This window comes from Arvicola amphibius, chromosome X (assembly GCF_903992535.2).
Source record: "Arvicola amphibius chromosome X, mArvAmp1.2, whole genome shotgun sequence".
NCBI lineage: Eukaryota > Metazoa > Chordata > Mammalia > Rodentia > Cricetidae > Arvicola > Arvicola amphibius.
This window is the reverse complement of record NC_052065.1, coordinates 135840466-135858792: the sequence shown is the minus strand read 5'-3', so window position 1 is coordinate 135858792 and position 18327 is coordinate 135840466. Positions and strand designations below refer to the sequence as shown.

At 50.6% G+C, this 18327-nt stretch overlaps 3 protein-coding genes across 7 annotated transcripts; 1 reads left to right on the top strand and 2 right to left on the bottom strand.

Annotated features, from left to right (window-relative positions):
* Positions 1-1540: 1540 nt before the first annotated feature.
* On the bottom strand, positions 1541-5102 carry Ssr4 (signal sequence receptor subunit 4). Of its 3 annotated transcripts, none has more exons than XM_038316773.2 (6): positions 4814-5102; positions 3338-3456; positions 2442-2516; positions 2195-2284; positions 1922-1987; positions 1541-1713 (listed from the first exon to the last, which is right to left on the bottom strand). In XM_038316773.2, the coding sequence occupies exons 1-6, from the start codon at positions 4878-4880 to the stop codon at positions 1609-1611; spliced, it is 522 nt and encodes a 173-aa protein (XP_038172701.1). In that variant the 5' UTR covers positions 4881-5102; the 3' UTR covers positions 1541-1608. The 3 variants fall into 3 exon arrangements, with proteins under 3 accessions (XP_038172701.1, XP_038172702.1, XP_038172700.1); XM_038316774.2 differs by having other exon boundaries at positions 1922-2002; positions 2196-2284; positions 4814-5021; XM_038316772.2 differs by having other exon boundaries at positions 3338-3453; positions 4814-5021.
* Positions 5103-5176: 74 nt separating this feature from the next.
* On the top strand, positions 5177-13591 carry Idh3g (isocitrate dehydrogenase (NAD(+)) 3 non-catalytic subunit gamma). 2 transcript variants are annotated; one of them, XM_038316770.1, is made up of 13 exons: positions 5180-5338; positions 8844-8885; positions 9267-9278; positions 9496-9593; positions 9990-10102; positions 11330-11390; positions 11507-11639; positions 11830-11963; positions 12272-12374; positions 12464-12610; positions 12886-12980; positions 13068-13128; positions 13385-13591. In XM_038316770.1, exons 1-13 carry the CDS (start codon positions 5258-5260, stop codon positions 13484-13486), a joined length of 1182 nt encoding a protein of 393 aa, XP_038172698.1. In that variant the 5' UTR covers positions 5180-5257; the 3' UTR covers positions 13487-13591. The 2 variants fall into 2 exon arrangements, with proteins under 2 accessions (XP_038172699.1, XP_038172698.1); XM_038316771.2 differs by lacking the exon at positions 9267-9278 and having other exon boundaries at positions 5177-5338.
* A 306-nt stretch (positions 13592-13897) lies between these two features.
* On the bottom strand, positions 13898-18217 carry Srpk3 (SRSF protein kinase 3). Of its 2 annotated transcripts, XM_038316750.1 has the most exons (16): positions 18162-18217; positions 17955-18085; positions 17663-17771; positions 17475-17562; positions 17113-17200; positions 16527-16633; positions 16291-16456; positions 16172-16197; positions 15540-15669; positions 15404-15451; positions 15212-15304; positions 15023-15123; positions 14558-14665; positions 14389-14458; positions 14216-14308; positions 13898-14082 (listed from the first exon to the last, which is right to left on the bottom strand). In XM_038316750.1, exons 1-16 carry the CDS (start codon positions 18215-18217, stop codon positions 13898-13900), a joined length of 1599 nt encoding a protein of 532 aa, XP_038172678.1. The 2 variants fall into 2 exon arrangements, with proteins under 2 accessions (XP_038172678.1, XP_038172677.1); XM_038316749.1 differs by having other exon boundaries at positions 15212-15451.
* Positions 18218-18327: the final 110 nt, after the last annotated feature.

Sequence of the window (18327 nt, the reverse complement as noted above, 5' to 3'; positions counted from 1 at the left end):
CATTCCTCTGGCTACTGTGAGGTCTGGAATCATCCTATTATTCTCTGGCTGTGGGGATCTCAGGACCAGAATGTGGGCTGATACTGTTCCGAAGCTTATGCTGCCTTGGCTGGCAACACTGTTACTGAAAGCTTGCAACACCAACTTCACATTTAGCTAGCATTGCCATCTGGCCAGGTGGTGAAGCCAGAACCGGAAAGCAACTAATTGGCCAATAGCTGTTGCTACTTCCTCACTACTGATCAGCCAGAACATAGGTGACTTGTCATTTGTACTTCAGCAGCCAAGAGAAGCTATTGCTCCCACCTCTGGCCTTTACTGAATTTGCTGCTCACCTACTATTGTCCCTAGTGCACCCCAAGAACTGGGCATGGCAGACCCCTTAGCTTGGATGAGCCTGGGTCATAAGCTGCACTTACACAGTCCATGACATTTGCAACCAACCCTTCCAGAGGCTAAACAAGGATCCCCTACAGTGTGGCCAACTGTTCCAATGACCTACTCTGGAGACTAGATAGCACTAGAAAAGTAGCTTTAGCCATACAGCGGGGTAGATTTACTTGGGACTTGGTATCCAGCTTCTTCCCCCAACCAACTTTCCCCAGTACTAAGGAACACTACTCAAGCTTTTCCTGAAACCTTAGCAAAGATAACATGGAGGAATACAAGCAGGAGTTCCTGGCCTTTCTCTTTCAGACCTTACATGCTCATAGGAGAGGCCTCACTAGAGAAGGAACATACTTCTGGAGGTATAAGAGTCAGAGCTTCAAAGATCAAGCAGTAAATTGGATGTTGTGAGCAGCATCAGGCCAGGAAGCATGGTTAGGATTAGGATGTAGAGTGCTTAGGGCAGCTGCATATGTAACAATTTTAGCTGCTATGCAAGCAAAGCACAAAAGCACTTACATATAGCTTATGACCATCTCCAACATAGGAGCTACCATGAAAATAAGGCTGATTATAATAGTTTTGACTTGCTGAATTTGGGGGAAGACTACGAAAGTCCCCTGCCTTCTCTGCATGTAAAGGTGTCATTCCCAACCACACGTGCAGTTAAAGGAGCCCTCCAGTCCAAAGCAATCCTAAAGAGTCACAGGGTCCCACCTACCATAGGCTGACCATGGGAAGACTTCCTGACAAGAAGTCAGGTGGAAGCCCAGCTCTGCCCTGGGGACTGGTGAAGTCAAGACAGATGGGCTTTTTTTCCCCCCCTTAGTTTTGTCAGGGCTTCTCTGTATCCCTGGCTATCCTTGAATTTGCTCTGTAAACCATGATGGCCACGAACTCCGAGATCCATCTGCCCCTGCTTCCCAAGTTCTGGGATTAAAGGTGTGTGCCACCACTGCCTGGCTGGAAAGATGATCTTTTCTAAAGAGGCCTCATACTTGAAAAGAGAAAGCCTAAGCCATTTTGACAATCAGAACAATGAAAGAAAACAGGACACCAGGGAAGGTACAATTATCCATTCAGTATCACTACTGTCCAGGCAGACAAGGGCAGCTGGATTCCCAGCCCTCCCCAGACACAGGAGTCCCGTGTCTTAAATGTACTCATGACAAATAGCAACTGTTTATTGAAAGAAGCAATAGAGGGCTGAGGATGCTGCCCTCAGGCCTGGATGTGGCTCTTTGCACTGAAGGCTAGGTAGTAGATCACTATGCCGATCACTGCAGCCAGCACTTCCGTGGAGACCCAAGGCCCATTCCAGGTGCCCTATATAAGAAAAAGATCAAAATTAGCTCAGGCAAGTGACAGAAGAGTAGACCAGCCACTCTTAATCACTTGTTCTCAGGACAGAGAGAGCAGTGATAGCCCAAAACTTGGGCTGCAGCAGATGGTAGCTTTCCCTTAAACTCACCCTCCCCCCATGAATAAGTGAAGTGTGCCCTGTGTTCTCTGCTCCCAAGACAAGGCCACTTACCCGATGATCCACACTGACTGTAAACAGGGGTGGGATGATGGAAACGTCCTCATTATTTCTCTGAGCCTGTAAGGGAGGTGCCGGGGTCAAAAGGTGCTGGACGGGCTTCCCAGTTAAGGGAGAAATGAGCAAGAGACAAATGAAGAAGCAGGAGCAGGAAGAAGGCTCCTGCTTCATGTAAGCTAGACTGCTGATGATGCAGAAGGGTAATACATAGCGATCAGGATGACAGGGCTACAGAAATGGGGCATGCAGTTCCCAGATGACACTTGCCTTCCTTAGGAGGCTGTAGGACTCTTCATCGAAGAATCTGACCTCATAAGTGCCTGCGTGGGCGCTCTTGTGCTCCAGGCTCCATGAAACCTTGTTGGGTGTTTGGCAAAGGGTGGGCATAGCAGACACATGAAGGGCTACTCTGCTAGTGCGGGCACAGCACCACTATGAGCAGGTGCTTGAGTCTTTGATCTCTAACCCTGCTTTGAGCCATTTCCCCAACAACCCTGGATTCAGTAGCCCTTACCTGATATCGGCCCACATCCTGGCCCCGGGTTACAGGAAATTGTCTTCCACTAACGTCAGCATAAAGAGCCATGTTCTGTATTGGGGAGGGAGTGAAGACAATAAGCAAGAGTCACATTTTCCTCCCTTCTTTGGGCACACATAGAACCCCCATTGTGCTGCTCAAAGCAGTACCATGACTAGGAAGAGTAGTCCAGTTGAAGGCTATATTGGTAGGGGTTGCTATGGAAGACCCAAGGGAAATGCCTTCAACAGCCCATAGCCATGCTAGGTCATACCCATGGATACTGTCCCCATCTTCCTTCCTGTTTCCCTAGAGGTGAATAGAGCAAGATCTCCCCTATGACCAGCTTAACCTAACCCACAGCAAGTCTATTAGCTATATACAGAAGTAGGCTGATAAAAATGGTCGTTTCGTGCCAAACGAGGTATTTAACCCTAGAGTATTGACACTCCCCCCCCCCCCCCCAAAAAAGGTCCAATTTCTTTTAGATTTTTGGAAGAGCAGGTCAGGGGCTCAGGCTGGGGTTTCCAATTTTAAACTCAGAGAATATCCAACCAGACACACACGCAGGCAAACTGCAACCAGAAAGATGGAGGGGCATGGGGCCTGACACTAGTTCTTTCTCCCGTTCCAGACATTCATCCAGGAAACAGTGGGGTATCTACCCACATTACTGCATGGAGGCAAAGCATACCAAGCAGGTCAGGAAAATGCTCTTGAAGTACTTGCTAGGATCTGGCCTCGCTGTGCCCTCATCTCTCCTGCACCCTGTGAATTGGAATCCTTATTCTCCCTGTTGATAGGATCCTCGGGTCACTGTCAACTGCCAGTGAAGAGCACTGCCACCCTTATCTCTTCCCCTGCACCCTCTCTGCTGAGTCCTACTGTCTCACCTGGACCCTGTTCTTGCAAGTCAGTGAGATCTCCACGATGAATACGGTCTCTGTAGAAATGACGGCATCTGAGGTTGTATAGTAAGAAGGGGTGATCTGGGGCTCCAGGCAGGCTTCTGCTGTGGGGAACAGGCAAAGCCAATTTGTGTGTTCCAGGCAAAAGGCAAAAGGGTTTACCCTGGCTCTGCCTCTCAGACTTGGTGAACTGAAGACACACAAATCCTTCTGTTGCTGACAGGGGGTCTGGGAGGTAGATTCTAGTACTTGGTCTGAAGTATAATGGAAGGGGCCAGTGAGAGATATTGAGACAGGTCAGGGTGGGGTAGGGAAGACTCTGCAGAGGTAAAAACATGGACAGAGCAGTAGGAGTGTATTTGAGGGGTCTGATTTATTGAATTAGTACCTGAGTCCAGGTCAGGGAGGCCACAAAGCAGCTCACCTGGGCCTGAAGCACCCCAGAAGCCCAGTAGACCAAGATAGCCTCATGTACTAAAAGCATTCCGTAGACACTAATAGGGTACTGGCAACACACAGGCCTTTCAAAGAAGGCTCTCTAGACAATGCCAAGAATGGTCCTAGTGTTTCCAGAGAGAAGTAAACTCTGGACCCAAACATCAACCTGTTCCTGTAACTAAACACGTCTAAATAAATGTGGTCACAGGAAAAAAAATAAGGTTATTATGTCACAGGGTATGAAGTAAACACTAACTGGGAAAGTCCTCATCCAACTGTTCTCTGTGTCTTGGAACCCTTCTGTACCCCGCTAAGCTGAGCCTTTTTACTGTGGACATTGTGGAGCCCCTAACAGGTTTTACAGCCAGGTTTGTCTCTTTGAGGCAGTCCTCTAACAAGTTCCAAAACATGCGTCTGGACTCCAGGTTGAGCTCAACCCCAAATATCAATGGATCTGTGCACTGCTCAATTCTGCTATGAACCTTGGGAAGGATATACCAGGGCCTCATGGAAAGTCGAGGCTCTGGGCACTAAAAGCCCTTGTTCACTTCTTTGGCTCCCTCTCTAACTTGCCTCCAGAACTTACTCTGCTCCTCTGCCTGGAGTGTCCTTGCTTCCTCTCTTAGCCTGGCCTACACGGTACTGGTTCCTCTCTGCCAGCACTACTTCTCACACAGGTTATTGACAGGTGCTGATAAGCACTGCTCTTGTGCGACTACCTTCTGAAACAGGAATCAAGGACATATCACCTTCCCGGCTGGAACTGATGGCCGGAACATGGTGCGCCTTGGGGTTCTCCCAAAAGCAGACATGGAAGGATTTGCTCTTCCAGCCGCCTGGCTGGCAGGTAAACGTGTATGTGGTGCTTCGCTCGCCACGACACGATACCCAGCGGGGTTAGATCCCAGCAGCGAAGAGCCCCAGGAAGGGCCAGACCCCAGCCTCGCGCGCACCCTTCCTCCCCCAACACCACCTGCCATGGGACAGAGGTTCGCCCGAAATAAGGTCCGGTCAGGCCGCTACCTGAGCAGCAAGATAAGCTGGACAGCAGGAGTAGCGCCAGGGCGCCGAAAGATGCCATCGCCGCCATCGCCTCTTCTCTGCCGAAGGGAAAAGAGAGCAAGCCGCCCTGAACATGCGGAGCAGACGAGGAAGCGCGACGCGTAAGCGATCGCAACACCCAATCGTGCACAGTCGGGCTGGGCCGAGCCTGGTGACGTTGCTGGCGGCACTGACGTGTCCGCTTCCCCGGCCAGAGTCCCAACCGGTTGCACTTCCCTCCTTTTCCCCCCAACAAGATGGCGGCAACAGTGCCCAAGGCACCGGAAGGGGGCGTAGGAACCCATGAAACCGTGCGCGTGCGTAGTGCTAGCTTTTCTTATCCGGCACCCCGGACCTCTCACTGGCTGAATTATCGCGAGACCGGTGTCTTAACGTTTTGACCTGTAGAGGTCCTCACTTTTCGTCATGGCGCTGAAGGTGGCAATAGCTGCTGGTGGTGCTGCAAAGGCAGTGTTCCGGCCAGCTCTCCTCTGCCGTCCTTGGGAGGTGAGTGGTGAATGGGTGGTGGGACAGCTGCAGCGCTCACTGGGGGACTTCACACCCCATTGAGACCAGCAGTGGGGTAGCGGCTCTTTGAGCGACCTGAAGTGCAATTGGCTGTGCGGGCTTTAGGAGGGGCGGGGAGAGGGCTGCACGCTGGGGTTCATTGGTCACATCTGCTGTCAGTGAGGAGTATGGCCAAAGTTGGCTCTTGTCTGACTCTTCTAGGGAGGGGGTGGTCTGTGGCTGGTGACAGGGGCTCCGGAAGAGCTGGAAAGGTGGACCGCTGTGGCTGAGTGTCTCCTCCCTGGTGTCCTTGTGGAAGCCCTTTTGAAGAGGTCACGTGTTCCTGCCCGCCTCGCCCTTTCCACTTGCATTGGTGTCTGGTTCCCAGAGTCAATTCCTCCCTGGGTTTCCCTCTCTTGGACTGCTTTGCCACCTGTCCTACTGGAAGTGGAGACTCAGCCTTTACATTTGTAAATGACTCTTGATCCTTCTTACAGCTCCAAATCCCCTGCCTCTCAAGCAGCTTGACACTTGATTCTAGCCAAAAGGCCAACAAGCAAACCCAAGTCCCTGTAATGAGACTGAACCAGTGTTCTGAGACTGGAAGCCACTGGGGCTTTGTTTCCTCATTTTTCTCTTTGGGAGTCTTTGGTTAGCCCGTTTAGCTCTTGGTTAGCACGGCTTAGCACCAGCCAGCCAACTAGCTCTGGGGAATAAGAGCTCTGACCTCCAGACCATGTTCTCCCACTAACCCAGAACATGGCCTTAAGCCAATCCTCTTCTCTCTCTGAGCTCCGGTTTCCTTTCTGTCCAGTGAGGAAAGAGGACTTCACATTCTCAATGCATTTGACGACTTTTAACTTAAACAGAACTCGATGTTGCCTGCAGCCTCTTTTACTTACTATGTTTCTCCCCTCTGTTCTCTGGGAGAGTTGCATATGCTTTATGAAATTCTATTTAAAATATGGACTTCAACTCTTCAACATGTGTCATATTGGGCTACTTTGATTGGACAATTTGGGTTCATGAGGAAGAACTTTGTAATCCCCTAAAAGAAACTGCTCACATCTGTATAGAGCAAGATCAGGGATCTGTGTTTGGGGACTTTTCTGGGACTGGGACAAAGACCGTAGTCACATCTGGCACAGGCAGCAACTGTGGGACACGTTCAGCACTGATAGTGCTGTTGCCTTCTGTGAACAGGGCTGCTGAGACTGTGAGCCACACCTGGTGCAGGCCCTTAGCAGGCTGGCTCATTGTCACAGCTGAAGCCCAGGAGGAATTCACTGCTGGGAGTTACTGTGGTCAGCCTTGCAGCTCCCAAGGACACTAACTTTGAACTAACTCTGACTGAGAAGCTAGTAGAGTGAGGGTCTTGTGAACAGCTTGTATACCTCCTCTTGGTTAGACTTTCCAGCAGTTAAATGAAATTGGTGCCTCCATTCCATGGGTTGACCAACTGCCCCTCTGTTTGTTTTTTGAAGCAGAGTTCATGTAACCCAGGCTAGCCTTGAAATTGTTATATACATGAGAATGATCTTGAACTTTTCCGATCCTCCTGCCTCACCTCCTAGGTGCTAGGACCACAGGTGTGCGCTGCCATGCCTGATTGCTATTCCATGGATTTTTTTTTTTTTTTTTTGGTTTTTCGAGACAGGGTTTCCCTGTAGTTTCTAGAGCCTGTCCTGGAACTAGCTCTTGTAGATCAGGCTGGCCTCGAACTCAGAGATCTGCCTGCCTCTGCCTCCCGAGTGCTGGGATTAAAGGCGTGCGCCACCACCACCCGGCTTATTCCATGGATTTTGATAAAGACACACAGCCATTTCACGAGTAGCAGATGGCAGATTTACTAGATATCCTTGGTCTCCGTCTGTTTCTTCGTTTTCTGACGTTCTTATTCACTTAGGAAATGGTCCTTGTCCCAGCACTGGGCCAGGCACTGTGCATGATCTTGGAATGACAGGAGGGGAGGGTGAGACAAACATGTGCTCTGTTCTCAGAGGTTAGAAAGAGAGCAGGGAGGTGATAATCAGGTAGAGTTATGTTTCTTAGATGGGTAAGGTATAAGTAGAACTTAATAGCCCAGGTAAGGCTCCCAGGAGGAAGGGCTGTCTATACTACCTTCTGATAGAAGGCGTGGAGACCCTGCAGCCAAGATAAATCTGATATTGACAAGTATTAGAAAGAAAACAAAGAAGTTCCAAGTATGCCTATGGCTGCATATGTAGTGAGGGACCTTTGGGGCCCTAGCAGTCAGCCTTCCTAGTTCTTGGCTTGGGCCATTGAGTGGCATTCCTGCTTTGGTAGTGCCATGGTTCCTGGGCCTCTTTTAACTGTGGGCTAGGAGAATCCAGAGAGGGAGGGTCAGAGTCTACCTGAGCCTTCTGTTCTGGAAAGAAGGCAATGCTCTTTAGAAAATGGCTATATCTCTGCTATTGGTTAGACCACTCTGCTACTGTCTGGTAGGTAAGTGGCAGAAAATCCTCAGTTTACAGAAAAGAATTTAACTGTGCCGTGCCAGTGCCTCCTTGAGTATTTCTAAGTGAGTAAGGAACAGCAAGAAGGGGAGTTAAGCTTTTCTGTGGAGCTGAGGATGTGGCCTCTCCAGGACAGTGGGTTGTTTCTTAGCACCTAGCCCATTTGGCCCAAATGGCTTTTTTTTTCCTGAAGCTATCACCAGCATGGCCAAACATAGCTGCTTCCCAATCATGAAATTGGGGACATTCATAATCCATCCAGGATGCACCATAAAAGCCACTTGCAGTCCCTTGTGATAGCCATACTCTATAGAGATTGGTATCTGTTATCAGTCTTCCCAGAAATGGCTGTGGTTTTCTAAGTATTTTTTATGTCTATTCTGAAGGACCATTCCCTACAGGTGACAGTGCTTATCCCAGGGCAGTGGTGTGCTATATCTTCCTTACTTCCTTACCCATTTGCATTCATTATAGTAACTCTGTACTGGCTTTGTAATAAGGAAAAATGAGGAAAGACCTAATGAAATTATTGCTCAGAGTTGCTGACTTGTTGAGAGTATTCTTTTGCAACATTTCAAGTTTACCAGTCTTTTTCCGTGCACATGTAGCAGTAATTGACCAAAAGAGAATCCAAAGCCAATACACAAGTGGGATGGGGACATACAGTTCTGTTTTTATTGTGCTTTAGAGACAAGACCTCACTCTGTCACCCTTGGTGGCCTGGAACTCACTACGTAGACCAAGCTGGCCTTGAACTCACAAAGATCTGCTTGCCCCTGCCTTCTGGGGGCTGGGATTAAAGCTACAATGCCAGGCCGGGCATACAGTTTTTATTATGCTGCTTCACAATGGGAGTGAAATATTGGGTCCACTTTGTCTGATGCTCCTGTGGAACAGTTGCTGGGGATGGAGGCTTTGGAATGTCCTAGGCACATGATAAACTGTTGTTTACTGGTTATCAGTTTCTCTGCCAAGAGCTAGGCTAGCTCTTTTGAACTTAACATTGGTGTCTGGGTTCTCTTTGACAGGTTCTAGGTGCCAATGAGGCCCCCTGGAGGAGCATTTCCTCAGTAAGTACCTCCCTTGGATGTGTATATGTACACATGCACATATACATGAGAGGGGGAGAGCTGTGCTCATGTGTTTCCATGTGCATACAAGTGCACAGGTGCGCGTGTATGTGGTGTGTGTGTGTGCGCGTGCACATGCACACATAATGTGCATGAGACTGTGTATACTATGTGTATATGTGCCCATGCACACATGACTGTGTTGCTCCCTGGCCCTTCTGTCCTTCCCTCTGAGGCACAGTCTCCAGAAGTCACTCATACCTTGCCTCTGATTTGTGGTAGATATAGTCCCCAGGGGAAAGAACCCAGTTCCCTGGTCACAGCCTTTGTTCCTCTAACCTTGGCTGATCCATGTCTTCTTCCTTTCTGTCTTCCCTCTAGCAACAAACAATTGTGAGTATTCTCTGAATTAGATTTGAGGGGCTCTTAGTTGCTTTGGGGTTAACCCAAGTCCAGTGGTCTTGGGGTGGTGGTGGCTGCTGATCAGGAGCCTCAGAACAGCAATCTTGGCTGACCTGTGGGATTGGTACTGGTGGGAAGAAGGGAACTGGCTCAAGTCCTGGTGCACACTGGTGTATCCAAGGGCTCACTTTCACCTTCTCCCTTCTAGCCTCCATCTGCTAAGTATGGTGGGCGGCATACAGTCACTATGATCCCAGGGGATGGCATCGGCCCGGAGCTCATGTTACATGTTAAATCCGTATTCAGGTATGGAGGGCCTGGACTTTTCTTCCCTTACCTTCTCTCCCAGGGAGTGTTGTACCCCAGACCAATCTGGAAGCACCCAAGAACTTTGTGCCAAGAAGCACAGGGAACCCAGAAGCCCACCATCTGGTACTTTTGCCCAAGTACCCAGTGGGATGGAAAGCCTGCTTTTAAAGCCAGGTCTTGCATCCCAATGTTTCTCATCCTGCTAGACTGACCTGGGCACAAGGAAAGTAGCACCAGTCCTGTGGGGGTCAAGTGTGACCCTCATGTTTGGCATGGGTGGGTCCAGTTTCCTCTTAGCTGGAGCCAAGTCAAGGTGGAAAGCAGCAGGGGAGAGACTGATAAAGTGGGTGTGGAAGGCCCTAGGCCAGTCCTTTTAGCCTGACTTTACTGCAGGCATGCGTGCGTGCCAGTGGACTTTGAAGAGGTGCATGTGAGCTCTAACGCTGACGAGGAGGATATCCGAAATGCCATCATGGCCATTCGCCGGAACCGTGTGGCCCTGAAGGGTGAGCCCAGGGATCAGGTTGGGGTACTATGTATGATTCCTTTTGCCTGTATACTGACTTTTGTGGATCCCCATGGTTCCAATTTCAGGGATTTTTCTGGTTATTGATGACTCTTGTTCTTAGCATCTGGGTAGAAGCTTCTGTGGGCTGTTGACAGTATGGTTCTGTTATTTCAATGGCCTGTGTGAGCTTGCTCAGTAGCTTCCTCCCACCTCTTTCTTCACTGAGGCATGCCTCTGCTGTAATCTGCTTTGACCCACAGATTTTTCTTCAAAAATGAAAGATCAGAGGTGTAGTTTACCCCTGTGCCTGCTGCCTTGGCTCCAAGTGGCATAGTCATTGACATAAGCATTCTAACAACCCTCCCTGAGGTTTGCCTTGATTGTGTGGCACAACCTTAAACTAATAATCATTTTATGAAGTTTAACCCATCCACTGTTCTGTGTGAAGAATATGTTGGCATTGAATGGGCCTTAAATGAGCCACAGGGTGCCATAAGCACTGGGTAAAGTCAGTCTGGGAACACCTTGGAGGCGGGGGCAGGTGGTCCTGCTGGACTACCAAAAAAGACTTCTGCTTGTCATGGTCTAATCACCTTCTAGCAGATACTATCTCACTGATCTCACTGGGCTTGTTTTCCTTCTCTAGATATCTGGGCCACTCTGGCCCAGACGTTCTGTGGCCTAGTTGGGGCCTTTTTCAGGCAGCCCCCACCTGTCCCTGAGCTGGGCATGAAGGCCTGGCAGTAACCCTGACCAAGGTCACCTTGTTGGCCCCAGCATGGACAGCCAATTTAGTCATATACAGGAATGATCACTCTGTGGAGCTAGCCTAGGTAGTAAGTGGCACGGTGTCCTGGCTAGCTGTCAAGCATATTTATTAATTTATTTAGTAAATATTTACTGAGTACCTACTATGTGCCAGGTGCTTGTCAAAGTTCTTGAAACTCATCATGGGTCTCTCTCTCTCTCTCTCTCTCTCTCTCACACACACACACACACACACACACACACACACACATCCCTTTGAACCTCATGGAGCTCACAATGGCAGTTACATCCTAGAGTTCAAGGAAGTATTTTGCTGCTGAAAATGGTCTTCTCCAATTCTCCAGTTGGATCAACCTTTGGTGAACGTTCTCTGGGCCAGATAGGGGAATATGGCAATGCAGCTGAACCCAGAAGATCCTTTTCTAGCTTTCCTATCTTGTTTGTTTTTGTTCTGTAGGCAACATTGAAACAAATCATAACCTGCCACCATCTCACAAATCCCGAAACAACATCCTTCGGTGAGAGTCATGTACACAGAATGGTGGCTTCATGAAGACCGGGGTGGGCTATGCTGGCATTCATGACCCTGTTACTAATTGGGCCTGGTTTGACTTTCTCCCTGTCACCCTCCCAGCACCAGCCTAGATCTCTATGCCAATGTCATCCACTGTAAGAGCCTGCCAGGAGTGGTGACCCGGCACAAAGACATAGACATCCTCATTGTGCGGGAAAACACAGAGGGAGAGTACAGCAGCCTGGAGCATGAGGTAGGCAAGCTACTTGATCCTCTTGGGTAGACGGTGATGATTATGGCCAGAGTCATAGTTGAGAGAGCTTCAGAAACAAGGAAAAGGTGCCCCCACTCAAGGAATTGGAAAAGCCAAATATGCTTAGTGAAAAGGCTGCATCCTGTGGTACTCCCATTAAGCCCTTTGTTGTCCCCTGACCTCTTCTCAGAGTGTAGCAGGCGTCGTGGAGAGCCTGAAGATTATCACCAAGGCCAAGTCCCTGCGCATTGCTGAATACGCTTTCAAGCTGGCCCAGGAGAGTGGGCGTAAGAAAGTAACGGCTGTGCACAAGGCCAACATTATGTATGTCTACTCCATACCTTTCTGCCTACTTTGAACAGGTGCAAGGGCCTACTCAGGTCCACCTGCAGGGTCTAGGGTATCAGTGACCACACTCAGGACTGTATCCTGTTGTCCCTGAGGCTCTGTGTCCTCACTATAGTACATCCCTAGAAGAGGCAAGATAGATGGGGTTATGCTTGTTTTTCCATATGGAGAACAGGTTATAAATTACTCCTCGGGGTTCCATGGTTCTCTGTACACCCTGACTCTCCTCTCCAGCTGACTGTAGTGAGAGGCCAAGCTGGTGTCTTGTATCCCCTGTCATCTAGGAAACTGGGTGATGGACTCTTCCTCCAGTGCTGCAGGGAGGTGGCAGCCCGCTATCCACAGATCACCTTTGACAGCATGATTGTGGACAACACAACAATGCAGGTAGGTAATCAGCCCAGCTGGCCCCATAGCCTTCTGCCCACCCTTGGTTCTCAGGGCTCACACAACTTGGCTCGCTTCTTTTCCCACAGCTAGTATCTAGGCCTCAGCAGTTTGATGTCATGGTGATGCCTAATCTCTATGGAAACATTGTCAACAACGTATGCGCAGGGCTAGTTGGAGGCCCGGGCCTTGTGGCTGGAGCCAATTATGGCCATGTGTATGCAGTATTTGAGACAGTGAGTAGCCAGGCACAACTCTGCCATCTTTCTCTTATAGTGGCCTTATGTTATAGTTGGTATTCCACAGTGGTATTCAGCCATTGGTACTGCTTAAGACTTAAGGTTTCTAAAGAAAACACAGACCTATGAGCATTCTTATTCCCTCTCCCAAGCCCTGATATGCCTTCTTTTGCTGTGTCTGGGATGTGCCTCAATTGTGTATGGCACACAAGTAGAATCATCTGCTATGTAGTCTAACATTTTCCCACCTACCCCCTTCTTCCCTTTTCCAGGCTACAAGGAACACAGGCAAAAGTATTGCCAATAAGAACATTGCTAATCCCACTGCCACACTGCTAGCAAGTTGCATGATGCTAGACCACCTCAAGTAAGTGGCTTCTTAATGCCCGATCATGAGTCCTCTGGCCAGCCTCTAGGCCCTGAGAACCAAAGGCTTGTTCTCTTCATCCTCTAGGCTCCACTCATATGCCACCTCCATCCGCAAAGCTGTCTTAGCATCCATGGACAATGAAAATGTAAGGTTCCTCTTGTTCCCTCTTTGTCCCACTTCCGGTTTTCTTTCCTCTAGCCCATGTTATACTGGTTTGACCAGTCCTATATGCTTCAGGCAGTGACCAGCACTGACTGTGGCCTGTAAGGGAATGGTGGTATTAGCCTCCTGGTGCCACTTCCTTGCCCTTCTAACTATAGGAAACAGTGGGTAGCCCTGGGCCACCATAGGGTTGTGGCAGACTTTGGCCTGATATGTTCAAGCTTCCTGTTTTCCTCCAGATGCACACTCCAGACATTGGAGGCCAAGGTACCACATCTCAAGCCATCCAGGACATTATTCGTCACATCCGCATCATTAACGGCCGGGCTGTGGAAGCTTAACTATCCTTGCATTTATTTCAGCCTGTCCATAGGACCCCTTCTCACTCTAGCACTCCTCCTAGCTTGGTGGACGGGCTCCAGAATAAAGCCACTTCTGCCCTAGAACTTGGCCACGTGCTTCCCTCATGCCAAGACACCAGTGTTTTGGTTCCCACTTTATTAAGAAAGAAACAGGTACTCTTTCCCACTCAGGACCCTCTAGGAGGATCACAAATAGACAGGTTGAGATGCGAGCCTTGCCCCAGAATTTCTGTCCTGCCATGGGTCGGGTGGGGGGGTGAGCATAACAGCACCCAGCATGGTAGGAGAGCAACTCCCACAGGGTGGTAGAAGTTGCCTGCTTTCCCTCAAGGCACTGAGAGCTAGGGCAAAAACCAGCACAGTCCCTGCTGTCCACAGCTCCAGCAAGATCTAGGGATTAAGCCAGGGGTGCTGGAGGCAGTCGGCAGCACTGGCCCGTTTCTCAGGGATATACTCCATCATGGGCAACAGGAAGGCACTGAACTGTGTAGCTTGCTCCAGGGGCCACTCGTACTTCTCCATGAGCACTTCGTATAGGCCCCAATGTTTGAGGTTGTGGATGTGCCGCAGCTCTCCTGGAGGGTGGACAACATTAGACTGTGTCGCCAGGTAGGCTTGTTGTACCCAGTGTTCTCTCTGTCAAATCAAGGTCCCTGACCTCCCCTCCGCTCTCCTAGCCCCTGTGGCCTAAGCCGACTTAGTCCCTACCCCTGCGGTTGAAGAACTCCCGTGAATAGCGGCCTGAGAGGGCAAAAGCTGGGGGGATGTCTCCCAGAAGCTCCACGATATGAGCAATGTGGTCTGTGGAAAGAGAGAATATTGGGTGTCAGGGTGGGGCAGCTGGAGATCCTAAAACCAAGGTCAGGGTTTGCCTCCCTTACCCTCATCACGACTGTAGTCTTCTCCAGAGTGAGGCTCAAACAGGTAGTCGCCAGTGGCCAACTCGAAGGCCTGGAAGGGAAGAGAGAAGTGAGGCTGTAGCAGGTGGCTGACCCTAGGCATGTAGGAGGGTGGCTGGCCCTAGACCTGGAGGTAACTGAACTAGCATACCATGCATGCTGTGCTCCAGATGTCAGCAGGGGGGCCATACTCAGCACCAATCAGCACCTCCACGGCCCTGTACTGCCGAGTCTGAATGTCCTCAGTGAAGTGTTTGTGCTGGAGGAAAAGGGAACCCTGAGAGCAGGAAGGCTAGCCTGCCCCACAGCCCACACCTGCTTCTGGTCCATGCACCTGAGCTCCATGGAACTCACTCTATTCTTAGGAGTTCCCCAGATGTTACAGGAGGAACTGTCTAGGTGACCTGAGGGTAGCCCCTTCCTAGTAGCTCTTGTCCCTTGCCATGGGCATCGTTCTGGCCTGGCATGATTCTTCTACTTCTGCTTGAGCAGCAAAAAGTAGCTCTCAACTGTACTCAAGGAGACTGCTAGCTATTTGAATTGTAGGTCGTGCCAGAGGCCTAGGGTAGGGCTCCCCAAGACCAAGCACCCTGTCATCCCAAAATGCTCAACATACCACCCAGCAGGCGTTGCCCAGGTCTGCAATCTTGATCTTGATCTTGTCTGCATTTTGGGGCTCCAGGGGGTTCACCAGGAGGTTGGAAGCACCAAATGGTGCTAGGGAAAGAAGAGAAAGAAGACAGACTGATCCTAGCCCTACTCTTCCTGGTCCTGCCTATCTACTACCCACTGTTCCCACACTTACTGCTAGGAGACAGGAGACCCCCAGTCTCACGCTGATTAGATGAACCTGAGAGAATGGAGCAGGAAGCCGTGGAGAACAGAGACCCTGAGAAACCTGAGGTCTGTGAGCTGGGACTAAGGCTGCGGTCACCCCCAGGCGCAGGGGATGAAGAAGCTGGAGAGGGGCCAGCCCTGGTGCCCTCCGGGTGGCAGCCTGAAGAAGAGGTGGAGCCACTGCCCCGCTCTAATCTTGAACTGGAGTCTGGGAAGAAGGGGCAGAAGGCCATATGAGCAGAGGCCTGCATTCCACATGCATGCTTAGTGGCCCAGTGCCCTTTCTGACTCCTCACCCTCAGCCTGTACTGCGACCTCCATGGCCTCCAGTCTCTGCAAGTCCCGCAGGCGTTCCTCCAGCAGCCGCTTCTGTTGCTTCCTTTTGCGCCTCATCTTCTTCCTCTTATTTTTGGACAGCTTACCAGTCTGCCACCAGAGTCAGGGTCACCTGCCTGGCTTCCCTTGCCCAGCCCTGGACCCCAGAACTAACTCCTATGGGCATCAGAAAAATGGCGCTACTACCTTTCGTCTCACACTTAGTCCCAGCCCCTTATCCATTTCTCTGCCTACCCTCTTATCCCCCTACTCCATACAGCTGTGTGGTTTGGGGAGAACCCAGTGGGCCCACCCTAAATTGTTCCTTGTCCACTCCTAGCTTAGATGAAGTGGTCTGAAGCAGTCATTTGGGAAAGGTACAGTATCCTTCCATTGAGGTGGGAGTGGGCCCAATAGTCACCAAAGGCAGCTTGGAGCACATGACCTACTCTGTGTAACCACTCTTTTCTCACATACCCAGCTTTTTAGAGGGGCCACTGCATAAGTTCAAAAGGTGTAACCGGTGTGGCTGAGGAGCCAAGCTCTGAGGATGTGTCCTCATCTGACTTGGATGGGAAAAGGGGACAGGAAGAGTGGGGGTGCCACAACTTACCAAGACCTCCTGGGGGGCGGTACTGACTGGGGATAGGGGTCGAGGAGAGAAAAAAGAGTAGTAATTCAGGGATTGAGGCCCAGAGTTCTGGTGCCAGTCCCCACACATGATCTTGATACCTGTGGAACGGGATGGGGGCTGGGCTCCTGACTGCTGCCACTCGGTGGCTTCAGCAGCCAGGCGCCTGATGTAGGCATCTCCGACACACAGTAGGATGTTCTCAGGCTTGATGTCCGTGTGAATTATCTTGCACTTAGTATGGAGGTAATCGAGACCATGTAGCACCTGGAGAAAGCTACAGCTGAACCACAGCAGCCACATCCAGCCAAACTGGGCAGCCTGGGACAGCACCTACCTGCCTAACAATGCTCTTAACACAGGGCACAGGCAGACCCTGGTAATTGGACTTGATGATCCACTTGAGGAGCTGGTGACCCAGAACCTCTAGCACCATGCACACATCTGGACTTGGAGTGAAGGGCAGCCAGCAACACAACCTAAGGCACAGGTTTACCTACCCTCCACCTTGTAAGCACCTAGGCTTCAGCGGTGCAGAGGTCAGGGAAGCAGGACTTTCCCTGGACCATCTTGGTGGCTACCACTGTCTCCGTTTATTGTTTATAGTGTTTCTGTCACCAGCAAAGATGTGCCAGTTGTGATGGTACCTTTTGTCATCCTAGAGATGCCTCTTAGACCAGCCTTAACTCTTCTGCCCAATTGTTCCAAAAGGCCTCAAAAGCAGCCTTTTATATTTAGGGTCATTCAGCAGCATCCACAGATAATCATTGTCCACCTAACTACCTGTGTTCCCCCTGCTCAGAAACACAAATGCTCAAAGGGCATTGTTGGGTTGCTTCATGGGCTATCCCTGCAAGGGCTGAGTCCCATTGTGCAGACCAGAAGTCTGAATTCCTTCGACTGCCCTATCCTTTGAAGGATACGAACTCCATTAACTCCTGAGATCCTGAAGTCATCAATGAGCTGAACAATGGTCTCTCTTTTGGGGTCACTAGGGTCGCTGTCCCGGACCTGGAACAAAAAGGCAAGGAGCCACAGATGGCTTCAACCTGTTCCTCACAGCTGCTCAGCTCCCCTAAAGTACTTCTGGCCCCCTTTCCCAGTCCAGCTGAGACCCACTTAAAGAGAGGCAGCTGCCTCTTTCAGATCTCTGCCCTCTAGGTCCTCTTACTTGGCAGAGCCAGCTGGAGCCTGACCCTCTGGGAGCCCCGCCCCACTGCAGGGCCCCACATTGCCAGGCCCAAGGCAGTTTAAGAAGCCGGGAACAGTAGGGGAGGCGCCTCACACATTTCAGGAGCTTGATCTCATCCACAGCTGTCTCTGTGTAATGTCCTGCACTCTTCACTACTTTCAGGGCCACGAAGCGCTTGCGCCTGTAATACAGAGACCCTCATAGGCTGCCAGCCTTTGCCAGACTCACATGGTCATGGTGGTGGCCTCAACCAAACCCACAGACAGATACCAGCTACTCACTGAATATCCCAGCAGAGCCAGACGGTAGAGAAGTGGCCCCAGCCTAGCTTGCGCACCACGTGGTACCGCCCATTGAACAAATCACCTATCTTCACTGGGTAGTAGCCACCTGCAGAAGGGAGCCAATAGATCAGAGTATGACATCTCTCTCCTATCTCTCAAGATAGCCCAGTCCTGCTGACCATCTGTCCCATGAAGGGCTTATTCTCTGGGCACCTTGTTCCTCCCAGGCTGTCCTAAGCCCCTACAGTGGTAATCTGGCTGACCACGTGCAGCCTAGGTCAGGCCTTACCCTTGCAATAGTCCTTGGGGTCTTCCTGTTCCTCATCGTCAGAGCCCAGGAGTCCCTGCAGCAACCGAGGTGCTGGTGTGGCTGGAGCTAATTCAGAGCCTGAGGACTCAGGCCCACAGGAGGTCTGAGAGCTGTGGTGAAGAGGGAGAACACAGGTAGTGAGCTCACCAGGTGCAAGGGACTTCAGTCTCCCCAGCTTGATCATACCTGCTGCTGCTGCCACCACAATCCACAGCACCACTACCACCAGCACTGGCACTCATCCTGATGTCGCAGCCCAAAGCCCACTGTTTCTGTGGGACCCAGCCGTGGCAAGTGCATTTATAGCCTCTGCTGCTGATCTCACCCGCCTTTATAAATAGCCTCCCAGCTG

Coding starts and splice junctions, on each gene's coding strand:
- Ssr4 (XM_038316773.2), bottom strand. CDS start 4,880: ATGGCGGCGATGGCATCTTTCGGCGCCCTGGCGCTACTCCTGCTGTCC. Junction 2,285..2,441: donor AGGATGTGGGCCGATATCAG/GTAAGGGCTACT, acceptor ACACCCAACAAG/GTTTCATGGAGCCTGGAGCA. Junction 1,988..2,194: donor CCTACAGCCTCCTAAGGAAG/GCAAGTGTCATC, acceptor CCTCCCTTACAG/GCTCAGAGAAATAATGAGGA.
- Idh3g (XM_038316770.1), top strand. CDS start 5,258: ATGGCGCTGAAGGTGGCAATAGCTGCTGGTGGTGCTGCAAAGGCAGTG. Junction 11,391..11,506: donor TCCCGAAACAACATCCTTCG/GTGAGAGTCATG, acceptor TCACCCTCCCAG/CACCAGCCTAGATCTCTATG. Junction 12,981..13,067: donor ATGATGCTAGACCACCTCAA/GTAAGTGGCTTC, acceptor TTCATCCTCTAG/GCTCCACTCATATGCCACCT.
- Srpk3 (XM_038316749.1), bottom strand. CDS start 18,217: ATGAGTGCCAGTGCTGGTGGTAGTGGTGCTGTGGATTGTGGTGGCAGC. Junction 18,086..18,161: donor TGTGGTGGCAGCAGCAGCAG/GTATGATCAAGC, acceptor TCTTCACCACAG/CTCTCAGACCTCCTGTGGGC. Junction 14,459..14,557: donor TCTGGAGCACAGCATGCATG/GTATGCTAGTTC, acceptor CTTCCCTTCCAG/GCCTTCGAGTTGGCCACTGG.